The sequence below is a fragment of the Trachurus trachurus genome (assembly GCF_905171665.1).
Source record: "Trachurus trachurus genome assembly, chromosome: 3".
NCBI lineage: Eukaryota > Metazoa > Chordata > Actinopteri > Carangiformes > Carangidae > Trachurus > Trachurus trachurus.
The window spans coordinates 8,865,145-8,888,608 of record NC_139893.1 but is presented as its reverse complement, the minus strand read 5'-3'; the positions used below and the strand labels follow the sequence as shown (position 1 = coordinate 8,888,608).

At 41.4% G+C, this 23,464-nt stretch overlaps 1 protein-coding gene across 10 annotated transcripts in view; it reads left to right on the top strand.

Moving 5' to 3' along the window:
- The window catches only part of tjp1a (tight junction protein 1a), a 57,264-nt gene that overhangs the window by 18,984 nt on the left and 14,816 nt on the right, over positions 1–23,464 (top strand). For 3 of the 10 annotated variants that reach the window (XM_084001788.1, XM_084001793.1, XM_084001792.1), the window contains exons 2-19: positions 1,206–1,262; positions 2,362–2,486; positions 3,197–3,299; positions 3,575–3,902; positions 4,553–4,659; positions 5,646–5,814; positions 6,522–6,657; positions 11,246–11,385; positions 12,051–12,156; positions 12,766–12,916; positions 16,140–16,248; positions 16,354–16,573; positions 17,872–18,056; positions 18,729–18,824; positions 19,750–19,776; positions 21,703–21,785; positions 22,064–22,274; positions 22,800–22,900. In XM_084001788.1, the coding sequence (XP_083857914.1) occupies positions 1,206–1,262; positions 2,362–2,486; positions 3,197–3,299; positions 3,575–3,902; positions 4,553–4,659; positions 5,646–5,814; positions 6,522–6,657; positions 11,246–11,385; positions 12,051–12,156; positions 12,766–12,916; positions 16,140–16,248; positions 16,354–16,573; positions 17,872–18,056; positions 18,729–18,824; positions 19,750–19,776; positions 21,703–21,785; positions 22,064–22,274; positions 22,800–22,900 (2,454 nt within the window). The remainder of the gene's footprint in view (positions 1–1,205; positions 1,263–2,361; positions 2,487–3,196; positions 3,300–3,574; positions 3,903–4,552; positions 4,660–5,645; positions 5,815–6,521; positions 6,658–11,245; positions 11,386–12,050; positions 12,157–12,765; positions 12,917–16,139; positions 16,249–16,353; positions 16,574–17,871; positions 18,057–18,728; positions 18,825–19,749; positions 19,777–21,702; positions 21,786–22,063; positions 22,275–22,799; positions 22,901–23,464) is intronic. The other 7 variants (XM_084001797.1, XM_084001796.1, XM_084001795.1 and 4 more) reach the window with 3 other exon arrangements.

The following is a 23,464-nucleotide window of genomic DNA, read 5'->3' as shown; positions in this document are numbered from 1 at the left end:
CTGTGTGCTCAGCAACTCGGCTACAGACAGCTGCTGTACCATCACTCCCTGCAGGCTCCAACACACAGGACAACAGTGTTGCTTCATCAGCTGGAGAGAGAGGAGAGGGAGGGAGGGACTAAATCTGTAATTTAAAGCAGTCTATGTGGTTTGAGACACAAATTCGGGAGCGTCTGTCTGCTCTGATTATAGTAACAGTCTCACATTCTTGGAGTTTCACACTGTTTTCTGTGGTGTAAGCGAAAGATGCCTGCCTAGCAACGGTTTAATCCAGCGTGGCAGGTCAGAGGAGCAGCTAAATACCTTCTTGGCTTCTTAGCTCTCTCAGATGACCCAGGCAGGAATAATAATAATAATATAGGAGTGTTTACTGTCTTTATAGTCTCCGGAGCCTCGGTTCGGGCTCTGCCAGCTGTGTTTACTCATGGGTTGCTGCTGTCATTCATAATCTTTTCATATGTTACACTTTTTGCGAGTGCGACTCAAGGAATTAGTCATGCAAATCAGCCAGAAAGAGTCTACCTGGCTCCACGCTGCCTGCTGCAGCTGAGTAGGATCTGTGGAAACACTGTGTGTCTACGTGTAGGTTTAAGACCGGCGGTGCTCTTATCCTAAAAATACATGAAAGCACTTTTTTGTTTGCAGAGTTTTTTATGACATTTTATGCACATTTTATTTTTAAGTTTTTACTTACTGCACCCGGCAGCTCAAAGTTTGGTAGAATTTCATGATATATTTAAACTACACTACGGAGGCTAATGGGATTTCTTGGTTTCCCTCATCAAACTCATCAAATACACAATCCAACAACTCCAAAACGCTCTGGTGGACAAGTTGTGACCTGCACATTCACCACGCTATGAGATAATAACAGAACGTTACAAGACAGAGTTGTTTTAGAGGGAAATTCATGCAAAACCGCTGATGATCGATCCCATCGGAGGCAGTTTTTCAGCAAACAGTCTCTGCACTTATGTATCGTGTCATGGGTAGGCTGTACAGTACAGTGTGGGATTAAAGGTTGGATCTAATGTATACAAACTGTCACAACATTACTTTTTATCGTACTGACAGAAATTTGCTTGGACACACTTTACATTAAATCTTATACTGTAAATCCATTGATGATTGTTTTGAGATTCATACCGCACACATGTACCTCACTCTGAGCTGAAAACTCATCCTCTCTCTCTCTTGTGTTACAGAGTGCAGCGATGGAGGAAACGGTCATATGGGAACAGCACACAGTGACCCTTCACAGGGTAAGTGTTTACAACTCTTTAATCCACTCTTCCCTCTCTTGTTTTTTTTGTCTTTCTTCCCCCCGTCTCTGTTCGTCTCCGGCGCTCTCTAATCTTGTTGTATTTTTGTTGTTTTCTTCGCTCTCTCTCTGTCTCTCTCTTCACTGTTCCTCTCCACTGTCCTCTGCTCATCCATCTCTCTCCTGCCTCTGTACTGAGTTCGGCCAGCTGTGGCAGCAGGATGTGTGGTAATGAAACAATAGTCAGGGAACCCAGATGGCAGGAAACAATGCTAAGGAAGACAGACATCAGCATCCACTTCCTTACTACTTCATTTCACTTCCTTCCTGTTGGCAACGCATGCTCCTCCAAGGAAGGAGGGAGAGGAGGATAGTTTTTTAGGGGCCGCGTGCGTTTTGTCAGGTCTGAGGATATCACTGACTATCCCCTCTGGCACAATCATCATCATCATCACCACCACCAGTTCACTGTCTTAACTATTCAAAGCCATATTCTCCCACAGAGAGATTACTCTACTCATCCTCCTATCGCATGCTGAACTTATTCCTGAATGCACTTCTAAGCTTTGAGACAGTAAACGGCACTCATTTGATGCTGTTGTTGTGCCGCTGTGGGATTTCATAGAGTACCTGTCTAGACTGGCCTTGCTTTGCTGTAATCTAATTAGTAGTGGCTTTATCGAGGCTGATGGAGTGGCCCAGTGTGGCCGAGCGGCTCTCCGGTGTTGTTGTGGTTGTAAGATGTAAGCCATTTACATCACACGGCTGCTTGTTGTTCCCCTGGTGCTGATTTTGCCAACGGGCGAAAACAGCAGTTCTTTAAAAACCTTACATGAAAAAAAAGCTCTTGGAAAACTGGCAAACTAACTTTCAAATGCACATTTTTTTGTTGTTGTGCACAACTTTCAAAGCCTCACTTCACTGCACAGAACATATTGCATTACTCAAATCACAGTTTTATAGTTAATTAGATTGCAGAGAGTCCAATTTGGTCTAATTTCAATTACAGCACCCTGAGACTTAACTCTGATGGATCTTTCCATTCATGCCACATCAGTGAGTCTTGTGTCTTGTGTTTCTGTGTGCGTGTGTGTGTACAGGCCCCAGGATTTGGGTTTGGCATCGCCATCTCAGGTGGACGAGACAACCCTCACTTCCAGAGTGGAGAGACGTCCATTGTGATATCTGATGTGTTGAAAGGAGGTCCTGCAGAGGGACTGCTACAGTGAGTGTTGGACCATGTGTTGATAACTTTTATGTTTTATTATTATGTTCAATCTTTCACTGTATGATAATGAAATACAAATATTTTCTGTAACAACACTGGCCTGACCTCAGAATTACTCATTAATTACTTTTCTGTATTAAAGTTTCCATCCCAGGCGGCTGGACTTACAACTGATAAGCACTCACCCCCTCCGTCCAATCAGGAATCACCAAAAACGTTACATAGACCATACTGTACGTTTGCTTTTACCGTCATGAAACGGTTTGGGACTATAAGTGATGTTAGGTAAATGACTTGTAGGTTGTTACAGGCTCTCTGCTTTCCACACCGCTGCTGAAAACCAAACCTGCGATCAGAGCCACGGACCCGGTGTCACAGCTCTCATCTCTGTGGAACAAACGTGTCCTGTAAACGTTAATGGCGGTTACATTATTTGGTAGTTTGACTGACAGCCGGGCCATCCAACCAAAGTTGTCTGAGACTAATTTGATTGGTCGGCCAGATTTCGGCCCCTGCTCCTCACACAGACGAGCAAATTTAGTCATTGATATGTCAAATCACTTATGTCATCGATTACTGTCTAATACTTACCAGATATACTCAGATTTTGATAATTTTGCCAAGAATGAGCCGCCTGAGATGGTACCTGACTGACAGATCTTTTAATCTATTCATGCATTGTTTTTGTTTTTCTTGTATTTTTCCAGAGAAAATGATCGCGTGGTCATGGTCAATGCTGTCTCTATGGACAACGTAGAGCATGCCTACGCTGTGCAGCAACTCCGCAAGAGTGGCAAGAATGCAAAGATAGTGAGTTCAACACATACAACAAATAATAACTGTATATATTCCTGAAACATTTGGTTACATAATTATCTGTTTGTCTTACATTGCTTTTTTTTTTATCTCTATATTTGCATATTCTCCTACGTTTATACCTTGTATGTTACAAACGCTACTGTAACAACCAAATTTCCCATGTGTGAGATTAATAAAGAGTCTTCTGTCTTAATTCTCAATTGCTTTGTTGTGTTTTTCAAACGTTTTCAGCTTCTAACATCAAAACTTTTGTCTCGTTTCTAAAGACTATCCGCAGGAAAAGGAAAGTACAGATCCCTGTTTCGCGGCCAGGAGACAGGGAGACCATGTCGGAGCACGAGGAAGAGGACAGCGACGAAGAGGATGGCTACGAGCCCCACGGCGGCCGTGGTGGCCAAAGTGCCTACGGAGGAGCGAGCGGAGGCACGGGCACCGGCAGGCGTCAAGAACGTGAGCGCAGCAACAGCGGCAGGCGGGATCACAGTGCCTCGCGGGAGAGGAGCGTCTCACCGCGCTCCGACCGCCGATCACAAGCCTCGTCCGCTCCACCCAGGCCTGCCAAGGTCACCCTCGTCAAGTCCCGCAAAAATGAAGGTGGGCAAAACAAAGATGATGATGATGAATCAATCAATCAATCAAGTTGTTTATTTCGGACATGTCAATTTAAATCATCATCATCACACTTCATCTTAGTTCAAGTAATACAATACACATGGCCGAAAGGGAAAGCGGGAGAAGCAAAAGCTTATCTAGTCCCGCCCCCATGAGGGGGTTGATGATGTGCATTAGAGCTGCAACAATTAATCGATTAATCAAACAATAATCAATTATTAAATTAATTGTCAACTCTTTTGATAACCGAATAATTGGTTTGAGTTGTTTTTTAAGAAAAAAAAAGTCTAAATTCTCTGATTCCAGCTTCTTAAAAGTGAATTTTTCTGTTTCATTTGTTCCTTTATGACGATAAACCGAGTCTCTCTTTGGTTTGTGGACAAAACAAGACATTTGAGGATGTCATCTTGTGGTTTGAGAAACACTGATTGGCATTTTTCAACATTTTTAAACGTTTTATTGACCAAACAACTAATCGATTGATCGTTAAAATAACCAACAGATTAATCGATAATGAAAATAATCCTTAGTTGCAGCCCTAATGTGCATGTTCTCAACATCACAGCTTCTCCAGAAATCAAGGCTGAGGGTTTCCGCTAATATTACTCCTTTATTTTTATCATCTCTGAAAGCAGAATACGGACTTCGACTGGCCAGCCACATCTTCGTGAAGGATATTTCTCCCGAAAGTCTCGCAGCCAGGGATGGAAACATCCAAGAGGGAGATGTTGTACTTAAGGTAAGAGAGAGAGAAGCACGACTGGGGTATTTCAAGTGGCTAAATCACAGTAATGGAGACGTAAACTGACAAAAAGAATTTAAGAATAGATGCAAACGAGAGGAATGTGAGAAAGGAAACGGCTGGAGGTGGGATCGGGCCGTCGTTTCACTGAAAAAGTTCAGTAGTCTGCCGGGATAATCTGCGTCTCACAGAGTGAGGTCACAGATCATTAGTATGCAGGCTCAGCAGCAGGAATGCCACACATTCCTTTTATTCCTCTGAATTTTTATCCACTCAGTCTCGGAGGAGGGAAACAACAACAAAAAAAAAAATCCTGCTTCACGTTAAAGAGACTCATTCAAAATCTAATTTATTGTATCAATAGTTCTGAAGAGAGGCTGAGACGTTTTCTGGTTGAAATGTGATTGCAGGACAAACACTAATAGAATTCATACTTGAATGGAGGTAATTGAGTTTTTGCTTTATACAATGGATATAATGTAATAGAGCTTCTGTGGGCTCTTTGTGTGTTGCGAGACTAATTATATTACACATTTCTGAACTTTTTATAGCCTTCTTTTTATTTGTGGTATAATTATTGTTCAGTTGAAGCAGAACTAGGCAGCTTGTAATTCCTCTTTGCCTTGTGATGGTCCTTTAATTTAATGGCAAAAACTCTGCATTGATGACGACCTGTCTATTCAGCTCTTTATTCTTTATTCAGATCCCCTTTAGCACTTTTCCTGGGGTCTGCATACTACAAAGTATTACAATAACATGAAATACAAGATACAGTATAATAGATATCAGTTATCTGATCCAACAAGTCGATTTAAAAACATTTCCATGACAAAAACAAGACAAATCGCATAGAATAGATGTCAGATACCTGATCCAACAAGTCAAATTACAAACATTTCAGTCCACTTAAAATCATTCATTAATATCTTGGTCCCTTATCGGAAGTGCTCTTGAGCTGACTGGCTTCTCCTCTTCCTCCCCAGATCAATGGCACAGTTACGGAGAATCTATCATTGATAGATGCCAAGAAGCTTATTGAGAGATCAAAGGGCAAGTTAAAGATGGTGGTGCAGAGAGACGAGCGAGCCACGCTGCTCAACATCCCCGACCTCGACGATAGTATCCCATCGGCCAACAACTCCGACAGAGATGGTGAGACGACACACACACACACGTGGATACAGCAAAGATTTGATTGCTCGAACACTTCTTTTTATTTAGCTCAGGAACACGCACATGGTATGGAGCACAAACATTAGACAACATCAATAATCAAACGTAGCATTGCCATAATCCCTATAGTTTTAGGAGTAGGTTTGTTACCTTTAATTGTCGGTGCAACTCTGTCTCGTAGCGTTCTGTTATTATCTCACAGCGTGGTGAATGTGCAGGTCACAACTTGTCCACCAGAGCTTTTTGGATTTGTTGGATTGTGTATTTGATGAGTTTGATGAGGGAAACCAAGAAATCCCATGAGCGTCCGTAGCGTAGCTCTGAGCAGCTCACGGCTCTGCTCCGCCGTTCTAAAAATAGCTTGCACTGACAATTAAAGGTAACGAACCTACTCCTAAAACTATAGGGATTATGGCAATGGGCCAATATGCCAAAATGTTGAACTATCCCTTTAAACATAGATGGGCGACTAACATAATACCTTGGCAGATATTTTTCTCAGAAATGTGTTCTACTTGTGTTCTTGCACTCAAACAAAATGTGGAACTCATCGGCAAGACAATTATTATCACAAAGATTACAAAACCTTCAAAACACTTAGGGATATCTTAGGGATATGTCGTTAACCCTGCGCTGATTGATGTTATTGATTAATTGCTAATACATATTTAATGTGCATTGCACAGACATTTCAGAAATACATTCACTGACATCGGACCATTCCAATCGATCCCACGGGAGAGGCAGTCGATCACGTTCGCCTGACAGGGCCGAACCGTCGGACCTTCTCCGTCACTCGCCTCGGCAGATCAGCAATGGCAGGTGAGCTCAGCACACACATGAACACACACACACACACACACACACACACACACACACACACACACACACACACACACACACACACACAGGAACATGGGACAGGACGGGCACACACAGCTGTCACGCAGCCCGCAGTCATACATCCATACTCCCACCACTCCCAACTTCATAAATCATTTTCACACCCACAGGTTAGTAGATGTTGAGTAAGCACCTTGCTTCACTAATGCATAAATCAATGGATAAAGACATAGCATGCATAAACCATCAGGGTCCCTCCGGAGCCATCGCTGTGTTAGGATAATGCTGCTCAGGGTGAGTCCAAGGGAAACGAGGAGGGATTGATTCATCTCCTGCTGGACCGAGGGCTTGTTTTGAAAAGTATAATACAATCACGCAGAGCTAGTTTTACCGTTGTCACCACCGCTCTCTATTTATAACGCAAATTGAACCTAATGCAATTCTTTCAGTTAATTTTAACGTCCATCCTGCTTCATTATTCTCCTGTTTTTCTTAACCTCCAGTTGGAGCTTTCAGTAAGTTATCCTTCACACACTGCAAAAAACTCAATATCTTACCAAGAATATTTGTCTTATTTCTAGTCAAAACAAATCTCATCATACTTAAAATAAGACTCATCACATAAAAAGTAGCTTGATTTTAGACACCTTTTACTTCTTTCAAGCATATTTTCACTTGAAATAAGTAGAAAAATCATCTGACAGTGTTTTTCTTCCTTATAAGCACAAAAAACTTGCTTTCACTGGCAGATTTTTCTACCTTTTTCAAGTGAAAATTTGTTTGAAACAAGTGAAAATTATCGAAAAACAAGTTAAGTTTTAGGCAATGAGTCTTATTTTAAGTGGAAAGAGATTAGTTTTGACTAGAAATTAGACATTTTGACAAGAAATAAAACAAATATTCTTGGAAAGATTTTGAGTTTTTGCAGTGCATAGTTTAGAACTTTAGAGGTTGCATTGCTTTTTTTTTTTTTTTTTTTGCAGCTGGCAAACACATAAGTGGCAAAAGAGAGCGAAAAAGGAAAGACATAAATCTTCCTCTGAGTCTGTGTGGAGCGTGGGCAGCGTAACCTTACCTGGCAACAACCAGATACTGATCTTGTGTAAATGGGGACAAGATGACAGGCTGCTGCAGACAGTTGATGAAACAGGACCGGGGAGTGAAACAGGCTCCAGACCAGTGTTAAGTCTGCCCCCAAGAAAAGACACAGGGTTTCTGTGCTGCTTGCTTCTCTAAATAGTTCACAGTAAATAGCTCTGTGATACTGTGAAGTAGGGGGCTGCTGCTGCTGCTGGTGGTTGAATCAGGGGCCAAAATCCATGCTTGCCCTCAAGCACTTGTTCTGGATCGAGTCGAATGTAATCGGACCTCTGTTTCATCATGTTTATAATCTGGACTTTGAGTTGCACACGCAAAACAATGAAACACCAGAGAAGTTGAAGCTGCACAGAAGGCCCAAAGTCGATGTGCTATTTCAGAAGGAAGTCATTTTCAAAGTATTTGTTAATGAAATTCAGTTTTCCTTCAAGCCTCTGTGATCTTGGCGAGACAGAAGTCTAAATAAATGCGCTGTTTATGATGGACTCTATTTGAAATGGCACAACGTCTTACTGCAGCATGTGAACAAAACTCAAGTGTAGCTCTTAAACCCGTGTCCTTCACTAGACTGCTCACTTAGCTGCAGGATGATAGTTCATGTTGCTGCTGCTGCTGCTGCTGCTGCTGATAGTTAGGAGTTTTCGGCTTCTTAGTTAGCACTGTCGTATCATTAGATGGTAGTAGGGATGTCACGATTATAGATTTTCTTGGTACAATTATTGTCAGAGAAATTAAGTGTTTTTTTTTTTAATAACAAATGACGCGCTAACAATTCAGTGTTACGTTAGGTAAATTGACATTAACATAATTTAACCCACTTACTGTGTATTTACCTTTACTGTGGCTTTACTGTACAAAGCCTAGTGCTTATCCCACAGGTTATGATTCATATCAGACACTCGGGTAACTTTGTTTTTTCTCTCAGTGCGTTACGCTGATCTGCTGATATTTAGGAACTTTTGCGATTAAATAATTACGATTAATTGTGAAAACAAGTAATTGTGACATCCCTAGATGGTAGATTTTGTTTAACAGAGGAGTAACAACACTTGTCTCAATGCAGGATGAGAGCAGGGTCACTGTTGCACAGATTTCTCCCAATGTAAGTGAATGCATCTGTCTGCAAAATGCTCAGGACAAACACACACTGTTGATATTTTTCATTGCTCTATCCCCTCTTCCCCCTCTTGTATCCTTAAAACCAAAGGAAACCAAAACTTTGGTCATTTTTCTTATCATCTACTAACCTTTTAGACATTGTGCATGACCGGTTTATCTGATAGGCGTGCACATTTGTCACAAGATGAAGCTGCACCTGCTTCACACGTGGTTGTGGTTTAGAAAGTAGCTGAGGAAATAACAGTCTGACTCACTGCGCCGTGATTTCAGGGAATCTTGTTACTATCTCCCAGTTTAGGAGGGGAAAAAGGAATTTGACACACTTCCCACAGAGCTTTGCCCCAAGCCAGATGGTTCGCTTAACCTGATTGGCTGCAGGGCTTAGAGGCATTCTTTCCCCCAGGACACAACACTGTCCCAATGTTTCTGAATACAACAGATCATCCCAAAAAAAAAAGAAAATGCTTTTCATCCAAAGTGTCCCCTCAGTGACCATGAGTACACGTTGTGTGTAGGCACAAGGCTCTGTGTGTGTATCGTCTTTCAAGGAATTGAGCTTAAAATCCTCTTAATGAACATCATGGTTCAACTTCCAGATACATATATGTGAGTATTTGTATTTTTAAATGTTTTTTTTCTTCTTTTTTTAATAATTTGTTTCATTATTTTTCAACAGTAGTTAGTAAAGTGGAGTAATAGAGTTGGCTGTTTGTTTTGAGCAGTAAATATCAGGTCAGCTTTATTAATATTTATGTTTTTAAGACTGGGGATGTTTTGCGTTTTAGATATTTCAAATGTGGCTGCACCATTTTTTTTTTCTTTTTCTCATCATTTGTTGATGTCTGTGCAATCCACATCTATTTTGTTTCTCCTTCACTTTTCTCTGACGTGGGCTCTTTCGCCTGCACCTGTACGAATGTCTTAAGCGAAGTGGGGGCGGGGGGGGGGGGGGGGGGGGGGGGGGATTGAACAAAGGCTTCTGTCAAATGGTGTTTGTCAGACTGAAGCCTTTTTTTAGCACCATTCTGCAGCAAGGAGCAGCAGATTTAGGCCACAACACTCTCCCTCTCTCTCTCTCCCTCTCTCGTTTTCGGTCCCTCGCTCTTGCTCCACTCCTCTCTCTCTCCCTCTCTCCCTCTCTCTTTTCCCCCTGTGTCACACTCTCTTTCTCATCCGTCCATTACACACATGCACACACACACACACACACACATGCACACACTGTCTCTCTCTCTCTTTCACTCCCTTTACAATTCTGTTATTTATCCGCGGGGCTGCTGCAGCTCTCATTTACCCTCCTTCCCTCCCAACTAACTCCCTTATAGGTCTCTGTGTGACGCTGATTGTGCTGACACATGGATGTGCCCAGATCGGATTCATATGTAAAACTGAATTGTAGCGGCTGGACAAATTCAGTGACCTAGAAAAGGCCAAGTCTGTGGTGGTAAACACTGTAAATAAGTTCAACGGCTGCAGAGCTAACAGGTCAGACCTGTACATGTTTTTCATGCATTTCATTTCTCTCCCTCCACTACATTTTCATTACAGCGTGAGCCAAGAGTTGAAAGAATGGGCAATGGGAGAAGTTGTCTGGTCTGAGCCAGTGGCACAGTCTGCACCTTCACATTCTTCTACAAAAGCTTCAGAGCTCAAGCACGGTGCCAGCAGCCAGTCATGTGATCACACTGGAATTCAACCATTGTTTTAAGATGCAGAGCCCTTTCTACTCTGTTAGACAGAGCCTACAAGACACACACACATTCACATTCACATTCACACAGGGTTTTACCTTGTTTATTTTATCCAGGTTAAACAGGAACTTGGACTGAAAACTATCCTATCTCCAGAGTTTATGTTGGGAGGCTTTTTCTTTTCTTCTTCTCTTTCCTTTCTCTGCCTCTGTGCTTTTATTGGAAAGGTTAACGTTTGGTCAATAAAATGGGCGAGTTTATATTAATCTCTGAGAAAAAAATGCCACTTGGAAGTCAAAATATTCATTCTGCACGGACACAAAATCTAAAACAAGGTGGAAAAAGGAGGAAAGATCTGAATTTGCGGCAGTTTTTTTTTTTTTGACACACCCACACATCCGTCTTAAGTTTCTATGTCGTGCTATGGCCCATTTTAGTGTGGCATTTTCCTGGTGATGTCAACTCAGGACAAAACTACACATACAGAGCACACAAGGTCCTTCCTATGCGCTCTGAAATCAGAGAAGCTGCGGCGATCATTTAACGCTGACACTTTGATGAATGAATCCCTTAAGCTGTCATTGTGTATAAGATTGATGATGGTCCACTTGTACTGAATTGCCATGTGTAAATTTGTATTCATTATTTATTTATTTCAGCCATCGAAGTCGAGATGAGGAGCGCGTATCCAAACCAGGGGCCATGTCCACACCAGTCAAAAGCTCTGACGACGGCGTCTTGTCACAGGCCAGCGACCAGGCCAGCTCCAGAGATGACAAACAGTTACCTCCGCTGCCTGGTACAGAACCCGCCGCCACCGCCGCTGCCACCCACCGTCATTAAGGATCAGTGTGGCTTCAACCATGTGTTACACTTCTGCTTCTCATAGCCAGTAATACAGCGAAGCATCCTGCAGAGCTGTGACTATTAGATTTAAACGTTCAGACACTGAGTCAGGGATCAGTAAATTCAATCTCTTATTAAGGCATGTGGAAAAAAACATACAAGTTCAGTTCAGTTCAGTTCAGCTTAGTTCAGCTTTATTGATGATCCCGGAGAAAATAAGATTTGCAGCAGGCATCACAGACACAATAGACAGAAGACATACAACATACTACTAATAATAAAATACTGTTAATGATGAGGCATAATGCTCTTAAGAGCTGTTGTTTATGGTGTAATATCTAATTAGCACGTCTTAGTAAAAGTTTCACATTACACATGAAATTAAGATATGGCTTAAAGCAAATCAGTCAAACCATCTCATCTTTGGTGCTGCCTCCACACACACACTGTTTTTATATAATGTCATTTCTGTAATGTATTATACATTATTTTGTACTAATTGTTGCAGTCGTATTTTGATAACACAACATTAACTTTACCAACCTGCCCCAGGGAAAACAGATGAAAGATGTGCACATGTTTTCTTACTTCTATATCCTCTGTTTGTATTTGCGACAGAACCAAAACCAGTCTATGCACAGCCGGGTCAGCCTGACGTGGACCTGCCCGTCAGCCCCTCCGATGCTCCTGTGCCTAGCGCCGCTCACGACGACAGCATCCTCAGGTACAGTTATTCTCAGTAACCTCATATTATTCATGTTAAATGTATGAATTAAATGTCCAGATTAAATTACTAGGAGCATAGTGGCGCCTAATTTAGAAATTGAGTGCAAGCAGAAAATTTAGGGCTGCACATTGTAAATCCTGCAAAGCAAATATTCACATTTCCTTTTCATTCATTCATGATCATCACACACATTGGCCTGACACCTGTAATGACAGATACCAGATTCCTTGAGTCTCCTCATCCACGTTTCACCAGTATTAAGAAAAAAAAACAACAGCAAATTAGTTTCAAGTAGCTGAAAAATTCACTTGCACTGTCTCAAACATCCCCATTTAGGGGCAGACTGGAGCCCTGAATGTTTTATTCAGTCGCAGGATGAACCCACCTGCTGTCATACACGCACAGGGTTTCAAATGTTTAGTTCAGATTAGGTCAGAGGCTGTGGGCAGCTTTCGTTCTGTTCTGACTCTGTTGTTACACCACACACTGCCTGCTTGAGTAACCGCCTGTGTTTTGTGTCTCTCAGACCGACTGTTTTTACAGCCATGATTTGTTGACCTTTTTCGCTCACTTCTGTCTGTCCACTCGTGTTTTCTCCCTTTGCAGGCCGAGCATGAAGCTGGTCAAGTTCAAGAAGGGAGAGAGTGTCGGTCTGCGGTTAGCGGGCGGGAACGACGTGGGAATTTTTGTGGCAGGAGTTTTAGAGGACAGTCCTGCAGCCAAGGAGGGGCTGGAGGAGGGAGACCAGATTCTCAGGGTACGCCACACTCGTCACTTAAACAACACGACCGTTAACTCAAATATGTTTTCGCCGGAGAAAACTGATTTGTCATGTCGCACTCTGTAGTCTTCACCAGTTTTTTTTTTTTTTTTTTTAAAGATGCGGAACTGTACATAACAAATATTTCATGGAGGGAGCTCTTTACAAAGGGCTTTAGTTTGGTCTGTAGAAAGGAAAAGATCATTAGTCTCTGCTTTGATTCAGACTAAAACTGAAATAAGTAGATCACAGTCGGTTTTCACAGCTGAAGTGGACTATTTATAAACTTCTTCTCCCACAACTGAGGGTCTTCTTTCATTGCACAGTCAAAGTGCCTCCAGGAAAAGCAACTCCTCAGGCTACATCATCATCATATATCAAATATATAATACCACAAAGGTGGAGGACATATTTGCTGCATGTTAACGCAGGTTTAGGGATGTCATGATTGCTCGTTTTCACAATTAATCACGGTATTAAAGATTCCTGAATACCACCACTTTCCGAAGAAGATTATGTCGGAACCATATCGGCAGATGTGGCGCCAAAGTAAAGGAAAATGCACAGATACTGGTCCATCTATTATCTAACCTAACACTGAATTGGTAGGAATATAAATGTTAGCGTGTCATTTGTAATAAAGAAAAAATTATTAAAATTACTGGTAACTTAAACATTTGGTATAGATGACAATTAATGACTTAAATATTTCAAACACTTCCCTCAGGGGATTAATAACTGGACCTATATTAAGAGATTAGATTTTACACATTCATAGTGTTGTGAAATTTATTGATGCATAATAATCGTAATACCATGATCATTTCTCTGACAATCATACCAAAAAATCTATAATCGTGACGTCCCTGCACAGGTTTTACACGAAGCATAGGTATGATGTGTAAATGTGTTTTCTGCTTGGCTCGTCTGAGTCCCATGCACATGTCCCAATGCTAGTGCCTTGTACTTGCAATATGTTGTACCACTATTATAACATATTGTTTTCTTTCAGAGTTCATTTCTATTTCTTTTTCCCCCATGTCACATGTATGAAAGTGGGAAGAACATCTGGTGTTAATGTCGAAATAGACGAGCCATGGCTGCCCACACTAGTGCTGATAATCAGTGGTGAAACTATGTGATCCCCATGGTCACAATAGTTTTAATTCTGTGTAACGAGTTCTTGGGAATAGAGAGTACAATGTATCTGTCAGTCTGTGAGTCATTCCCAGGCTGTGCCTCGTGTCAGAACTGCCCCTTGTTTCCAATGTGAAAAACACAATAGAGGTCGTTCTTGCAGTCTGACCTCGGAACAGTTGACTGTCTGTTTAACTAAATACTAGAGTAACATTGTTGATGGGATGATGGAAACCCTCTTGATGTCAGCGTTGGATTCGTTGTGACATGTTTACACGGTCAGGGATTTTACACCTGCTGTTACTGTGAAGGTCTGTGCTTCGGCTTTCTGCAAGCTGAAGGTTTTTCCCATGACATTAATGTTTACAATTTATTTATTTATTTTATTTTTATTAAAGCAGAAGTAAGCGATCCGGTCGTTTTGGCTAACTTCTTGTCAGCCGATGGAGTTAGCAGTCCCCGCCCTCGTCATGGATCTATTGGTTCTCGTCCCTACGTCACCACATTCACGCGCATCCCTTGGCTGCACACACAGCCCTTCATGCCGTTCTCTCTCCTCATTGGATAAAGGTTGTAGGATACAAGAAAAGTTTTCTCCTCGGCTCAGAGCAGAGCAGAGTGACTGACAGACCCGTGTTTCGGTCCAAACACTCTATATAAGTGATTGCTGTTGGAAGATTTAAGACTTATATTAACACAAAAATATTACTTACTTCTGCTTTAACCTTTATTTATACAGGTAAAATCTCATTGAGTAGTTAGTGCAAAGAAGAATAAGACATGTGCAGACCCCCACAGACTGTCTCATCAGCCTTCCTATAAGCTATTTGAAGTCCCCTAAAGGAATAAAGCTGGACAGCTGCTGGAGCATGTTCCAGGTCGCAGGCGCAGCGTAGGAGAACGCCTTCTTGCCAAGTTCAGTACGGACTGACGGGATGGCAAACGGGATGAAGTCCAGGGACCGGAGGCTGCGATTGGACTGTTTCCATGTCAAATATGTGGACAAATAGGAGGGGAGCAGTCCGATGATGGATTTATAGATAAATAGATACCAGTGAGTGGTTCTGCGCATGGAGAGTGAAGACCAGTTTGTGAGAGAGTACAATGTACAGTGATGTGTGAGGTGTTTGCAACCACTTATGAATCTCAAGGCCCCGTGATACGCAGCATGTAGCGGTTGCAGGGTGTGAGCAGAGGCATTCATATATACAACATCACCATAATCCAAGAGTGGCAAGAAAGTGGCCGCTACAATACGTTGTCTGGCTTTAAAAGAGAAACAGGCTCTATTTCTGAAGAAAAATCCTAGCAGCTTTAACTTCAAACAACAATTATCTGATAAACAAATCTATTCTTTACTTTATCACTTTTATTTACATGTAAGATAATACACATCTTCTGTCTTATATAAATGTCCTCCACTCCCCCTCAGTCCACAGTGTAGCTCTCCTTTGTGCCTGTGTGTGTCTGTGTGTGTGTGCTTTGCCCACTGTACAAACACTCAGAGACTTCCAGGACACTGTTTTCCATCTTTAGGCCGTTTCCCCTCGGTTGCGGTGTGCTCGTGGAGATAAAGACGTCAAGCCCTCCTGTTTCTGGGAAGAATAAAGGTGTCTTTCTGAGGTTCAGTGACTCAGTCCATGTGTTTCTACTTCCCCTGCTGCCCCTCGAGCAGAGTCAATAAACAGCGCTTATTGTGTTTGGGACAGCAGCGGGAGCCGAGGAGGAGGAGGAGGAGGAGGCCGCTCGGTTGTGAGGGGAATACACCTCCTCCCTGCTTCTGTTGAGGAACAGGTTTTCCACTGTTTCTCTTATTAATCTGTGGGAAATAAATGAGCAGCAGCACCTAGGGTGTGTTTTTCAAAAATAACCAAGGTCATTCAAAGTTGCAAACGTGAAAGTGGCGAACGCTCTCATCCAGTAGCTTTCATCACATAACAACAGCATTTATCAGTGATCGTTTTAAAAGCTTGTTTGGCTTAAGTTGGCCTACATTGATTATATAAAGTATAAACAGTTGAAAGTTTGTAATTGTGGCGCTGTCAAGTTAATCTCTGCTACCTCCTGTGTTTGTCATGTGTAGGTGAACAATGTGGACTTTGCGAACATCATCCGGGAGGAGGCTGTGCTGTTTTTGCTGGATCTCCCAAGAGGAGAAGAAGTTACTATTCTGGCTCAGAAGAAAAAGGACGGTGAGTAGCAGCGTAAAAAAACAAAAACGCATCAACTATTAAAAACCAGAAAAAAAAGTTAAAAGTCACCGTAATCATCTCTGTTGTGTTCTGTCTTCTCCTCAGTGTATCGGCGGATAGTGGAGTCGGACGTGGGCGACTCCTTCTACATCCGGACACATTTTGAGTATGAGAAAGAGTCGCCGTATGGCCTGAGCTTCAACAAGGGCGAGGTGTTCCGCGTGGTCGACACCCTCTACAACGGCAAGCTGGGCTCCTGGCTCGCCATACGCATCGGGAAGAACCACCAGGAAGTGGAGCGGGGTATCATCCCCAACAAGAACAGGTAAAAGAAGAAGAAGTTTCAGGTCACAGTCACACCTTTTTAATACCTGTGCAGCTTGTTCTGGCACTTTATGAATGGGAGAGGGTGGAGCCCAATTATTACAGCACAGTGGTTGATCTCAGAGTCCAAAGATGTGAGTGCAGATTATTTCCTTTCACTTGTTTTTTTTTTTTTTTTACACCTCTATCGTGTTTTTTCTGCTTAATATTGTTTTTCCTGCTTTTCTTTTTCAAGAAATATCTTCAGTTCTGCCTTTTGGAGTCAGTCTTAGGTGTTTTTAAAGTTTTATATGTGACACATCCTGCATGTCAGATGGATTTTAAGCTTGTGTGAGGTTTCTGAGGCCTGGGTTTCTGATGAGATGTAGTTAACCGTACATCATTGTGTAGCCCACGGCAGCATTTTGTCTGTAGTACCTGTCTCAACAGCCTTTAACGGGCCCCTGCAGTATTTATACAGAGATTCCTCACTGTCCTGCTGACGGAAAAGACAGATCATGCACTTTTATCACATGCATTAAGCACTATGAAATACACCCCTGCTCCTTGGCCAAGTTAAACTGCTCTCTGTTCATATTCTTTCAAAAGATGAGACTGTGAAATTACAGCCAGACTTTATTTATGGTAAAATATCAAAATGTAATAAGATATTTTAAAAACATAGATGAAAGGAAGACCATTATTATTCAAAGCAGGTCTAATTATACTCCCATTGTCTCCTCCCTGACCTCTGTACTGTTCTATCTGCAGTGATTTAATTACACACACTTGAAAAACATGCGTACTGCAAAGGATTTACCAAAAAAAACATGGTTTGCAAATCTGTAATAGTGGAAAGTATGTCAGCGTTATGAAATCGAGGCTTGTTATTTCAATGCAAGATCTTACCTCGGTGTACTGTGATAACATTGGCACATCTCTGCAATGTGTTCATCACAGTAATCTGTTGCATCAAAAAACAGCAGTTCACAGGAAAGAAATCACAGACTTAAAGAATAATTTGACTTTTTACACTGTGAACTATGAATTATATTGTGTTTCATGGCTTTTAACCCCATGTTAAATCTCTAATGTATCACTTGCTTCAATTAGTGATGGTAAATACTCCACAATCAGGATGACAATCATTTACTGCACTGTTTTTTACAAATGTGTGTGTTAATCTGTATATTTATATTTATATCACCAGCAGTTTTGGTCCAAACTTCTTTGAGCTTAATGCTGAATATCTGAATTTCCTAAAAGTTGCCGACGTTGCAGTTGTGACTGAAGTCCTCACATGTGACCTTCTCCGTGCAGAGCCGAGCAGCTGTCCAGCGTGCAGTACACCCTCCCTAAAACACCAGGGGGCGACAGAGCGGACTTCTGGAGATTCAGAGGATTACGAAGCTCCAAGAGGAATTTGCGGAAGAGCAGGGAAGACCTGTCGGCCCAGCCCGTTCAGACCAAGTTCCCGGCCTACGAGAGGGTGGTGCTGAGGGAAGGTGAGTGTACAAAAAACAAAAGACATGGCGACCAACCGAATCCTCCCACGGAAACGTATTCTCATCATTAGTGACAAAAGTAGAATATGGACTTTGCTGCGTTAGGATCAAGAGAAAATATAGATGTATTTGTACAAATAACATAATGTAACTGTACTAGGGATGTCTCAATTGTATATTTATTGATTAATCAATTTCACAACACTATGAATGTTTAAAAATCAAATATAGTCAAAATATATTGCATTACTAATTATATACACAAAATATTTTAAGTATCTATTAATATCGGACCAATTATTAATCCCCCAGGGGAAATGTTTGAACTATTTCAGTGATTGTTTGTCATCTATACCAAATATTTAAAATCATATATTTTTTTAATTACAAATGATTACAATGATTTAAATTCCTACCAATTCATGTTTTTGTTCTGTGTGAGTTGCGCTAATCTGCCGATACAATTACGACGTAATCTTTTTTGGAAAATGACGATATTGAGGAATGTTTTTGATTAATTAATTAATTGTGCAAACAAAGTAATCGTGACATCCCTATACTGTATTATTATATTATGTATCATTGCTTTGTGTTTTATAAGGCAGACCTGTCTCTGTCACATGATGCTAACCCTCTGTTAATCTCCATGATACGTTCTTGCTCCCCGTGCAGCCGGGTTCCTCAGGCCCGTGGTTATCTTCGGGCCGATCGCTGACGTGGGCAGAGAGAAGCTGGCCAGGGAGGAGCCGGACGTTTTTGAGCTGGCAAGTAAGTAAAGAAGAACTCACTCGACTCGCCTCCCTCGCTCCGTCCTAACCTTCATTTTCTGTGCTGTGTACTACTCATCTTGGATGATTATAAGTGACCAGACTCTTAATTTAATACAGCACACATTGATACAGCTGAGGGCTGTTTAAACTTACCATTAATTATTCACAGCAGTGGATAGTATCCAGTTGATGCTGAAATAGCGGTTGGATCAGTGCCTCTGTCTGAATGTAATAGTACACATCTGCTCCTGGGAGGTGTTAGACTATTTTTTTTTATATTTATTGTACGAGGTTGTTCATCAGTGATTTGTAACAATAGCTCTCTTCACTTGTTTCCAGTTAAAAAAAGATATTTATGAAGCTTCATCACTGCCTGTAATTTTTTTTTCTACTTTTTAACTGCACTGTTCACACACATTCACAAACAAACAGCTTATTGAGATTCAACAGTTTAACTCAGGCTAATCGCCATTATCAATCAAGTTCTGACCCAGTTTAAAAGTATTTCCCTCCTGAGTTTGTGTTATTCTGCGTTCCTCCAGAATAACCACCAGCGCTAGCACTGGATATTACCAGTTTATTTGTAGTTAGTCAGGTTAATCAGGCCGTTATTTCCTCTGTTTATTTTTAGCTCTTCTCGTCCCTTTCGTCTGTTTATCTCTCACTCCTCCACTCTCAGAGCTGAGCTGCGGACTCCTTTTCATTTCAATCCTTGTCCGCCTCCTCTCACCTGATGAAATTGAATGTGTGGTTGTCACTTTAACACTCAGGAATGAATTTCAATTACTTCAACAGCACAAATACACACAAATGCCACAGTTACAGTGCATACCCACATAAAAGAAACAAAGTTATTCCTATCCTTGATGTTTATTTGCAGAACTACAGTGAGTGATGTGTGTGTAACTGTATTTTCTTTTCAGAAACACAGCAACAACAAGGAGGGGAAAGTATGTCACTTAGTGCATCAGCTTTTCTTTGTTTGATTTGATTCAGTGAATGATAGATAATCTATAAAACTAGTGTCTGGTGGCTAGTCGCCCTTTTCTGTAGATGTTTAAACAATAGCCATTGTGTGGATAATGCGTGCAGGGGAATAACACTTGATTTAATGATTTAATAATTCCCATTTGTCATGAAAATCAATACATTTAAAACAATGACACCCAGTGTTACTTAACTTAACACTTAACACAGGAGACCTGAGACCAGAGAGGTATCACACTGACACACATGATACGCTTTGACAGTCTACTTCCCAAACAACAGTTGACTCTAAATTATTATCAATAAAGATATATCAATATATGATTGGACAACAATTATTTACAGTGGATAAATAGGCGCTTTGCTCTGCTGCATGATTCGTATTTAATTTGACTGCTTTCTGAGCTTTTTTGGATCAGTGTATCAGTGTGATATCTTTTCCTGTCCCCACTTATACAATGGATAAGTAATGGTGGACAACTATAAAATACTGTATTTCCTGCACAGGATGATAATAATGTTGTGATTAAACTCAGTGGTATTCCCCTCTTTTAATGTAGGATGCATCTTATAGAATGACAACAGCAAAAGCAGCATGTTGAGCTGTGCAGATCAATATGCAGAGGAAACTGAGATGTTCATAGTGCTCCTTTTTTTTTAAGTTTTACAAACCATATGAACCAATTAAACAAAAAAAGTCCAAAGTAATCCACTCCAGATTGGTATTTACTAACTAGACTTGGAGTAATGACTTAATTTGCACATTTTTGTGGATTTTTTTCCCCCTTAATTTGTCCATAAATTACATGATAGATGAAATGGCAGTTGATTCTAATTAACAAACAGGCTGTAGTGCAATTTGCTGTATGATGATGAGAGTTGTCAAAACATTCAAAAAATACATGAATTATATATTTTTTAGTATCTCTTTTTGTGGAGTGTTCAAAAAACACCTCTCTGTGTATAACCCTGCATGTAGAGCAGAACTGGGTTCAAGTAAGTGCAGGACAAAGAAAATCTAAATGGTATAAAATGTGATCAGAGTTCATCATGTGATGCTACAATGTTCAGATTGCAGTAAGGATCAGTAAAAAATCAGGAAAAACAAGAGAACGGTTAATGAATCGGAACCACAATTTGCTGTTGAACATTGCTGCATATGCTTGAACCTCTGCATGCATGGCTGTATTTATCTGTTCTTTATTGAAACGTCTTAATGTCTCGGATAGCCAGTGTTTGCAAATCCCAGACCCTATTAGAATATTAGAAATTAAGCCTGGCCCCAGTTGGAGTCATTACAGTACTGAAACATCCAGTTGGAGAGAGAGAGCGAGATGACTGGCCTCGTTTGAACCTCGTGTTTCTAGGCAGGAAACCATTGCTTATCTTTGGATCAAAAACCCCTCCACACATCCTTTTTGCTTAAATCCCAGAGGCTTCAATGACACCATATTCTTATTAAACCCAAACGAACCCTCCTGCTCTTGTATGTGCATATTTCATGTCAGTGTTTTCTCACATAACACATTTCTCCTGCACCATAATTTTTATACTGTTACATTGCAGTTGCACGCACACATCGATAACACACTGGATTTCATTTTCCTAAATCAACCCAAACGACCCTAATGACTATTGCATGGATTGGCTGCTCTTCTCATTTTGACTCTTTTCTTTTACTATCGAGCTGTCTTTCATAAACGCACACTTGTCCTCTCCTGTACCCAGATTATTACTCTCTATGTAACAGCTCTGTTTATGGGAGTCGACAACTGCGTGGCACTAGGACGTCTAATTGGTGCACAGCGTCTGTTTATTGTTGTTTGTCTCTCGCGCTGATGCGATGCTGTAACGCTGTCCTTTTATTTTTTTCTTCCCCGCTTCCGTAGAGAGCGAACCCAGGGACGCAGGGACGGACACGAAAAGCTCCGGCATCATTCGCCTGCACACCATTAAACAGATCATTGACAGAGTGAGTGGATCTATGTGTAAACACACCTTGATCTAAAATGATTTGCAGAAAAAAAATAGGGATATAAACACACTCTGGCAGATTTGTTATGGTAAGAAAAAACATGGCAGTGATCCACACAATAACTTGCACAACTCGCTGCTGCCCCCTGGTGCACCACAGTGTTCAGTGGACCTGCTGCACACACAATATGTTAAAAATCTTTGGATTAATTCTCAATATATTGAAAAAAAAAAGCACATTTATCTTTTCTTTTTGTTGCGTTCTGTGTATAAAAGGACAAGCATGCAGTGCTGGACATCACCCCTAATGCAGTGGACCGCCTCAACTACGCTCAGTGGTATCCAATCGTGGTGTTTCTCAACCCGGACACCAAGCAGGGTGTGAAGAACATGAGGACCCGCCTCTGCCCCGAGTCGAGGAAGAGCGCCAGGAAGCTCTACGATCGCGCCCTCAAATTAAGAAAGAACAACCACCACCTCTTCACCAGTGAGTCCAGTGGTAGTAGATGCATGACGACGCATGTCAACACATTTCACAGGCCGTTGTTCGACAGCGGAGGAGGAGGAGGAGGTTGCCGCAGCGTTTGGAGGCCGTGCGGCTTCGCTGCTGCTGCACTTGTTGCACTTGGCCTTGTTCTGTCACACTGTTGTATTTAAGCTTGTTCAGCACTGACCGTCACACAAGAGCAGCCCCGCTCCTCTTTCCTCAGCAGGCTCTCTTCCTGTCAGGGGACGAGGTGTGACCGTGGTGTGGGAGCATCTGCTGGTGATTTAAAAAAAAAAAGAAACATTTGTCCTAGAAAGCATTCGCCACAGCTTAGATTCAGCCACTGTTACACACACACACACACACACACACACACACACACACACACACACACACACACACACACGCACACATACACATACACACACAAGGGGGTTTGAATGAACTGTATTTAATTGCTGATTGAATAATTGTTGATTGGAGAGATGTGTTTTGTTTTTTTCTCCTCTTTCTTTGTGTTTCCAGCAACTATTAACTTAAACAACATGAATGATGGTTGGTTTGGAGCCCTGAAAGAGATAATCCAGCAGCAGCAGAACCAGCTGGTTTGGGTTTCAGAGGGCAAGGTAAGACACACACACACACACACACACACACAGATAAATAAATTAATAATATGAATAACTTTATTTGTATGGCACATTTCAGACAATTATTGCAGCTCAAAGTGTTTCACAATAAAAGAAGGAACATTAAAAGAACATCTAAAAAAAACATGACAAGAAAAGAAAAGAGATAAAACAGCAATAAAAGAAAGAAAATATTATCTTGCCCTAGCATTAGTACAGAGCGTACAGAGGAACTAAGCAGGATTTCTCCCGTGGCTATGCTACATTTTTACCTTAATTAAAAAGCTCAGGAGTAATTGTGATCGTTAACTACATGACTTGTGACTTGTTACGAGTGAGATCGGAGGCTCTCTGCCTTCACCTGGCGTCTCACGGCTGAAAACCAACCTTGCAACATCAGTGTAGTTACTCGGTCACCGCCCCGGCTCTTGTCTCTGTGGCACCGCGACACAAACTCGCTCCATAACCCGTAATCTTTTGTTTATGACAGTTAAGACTACACAGATATACACATCGTAACATCATATATGCTATATAACTTTAGCTACCGCTCCATGGATT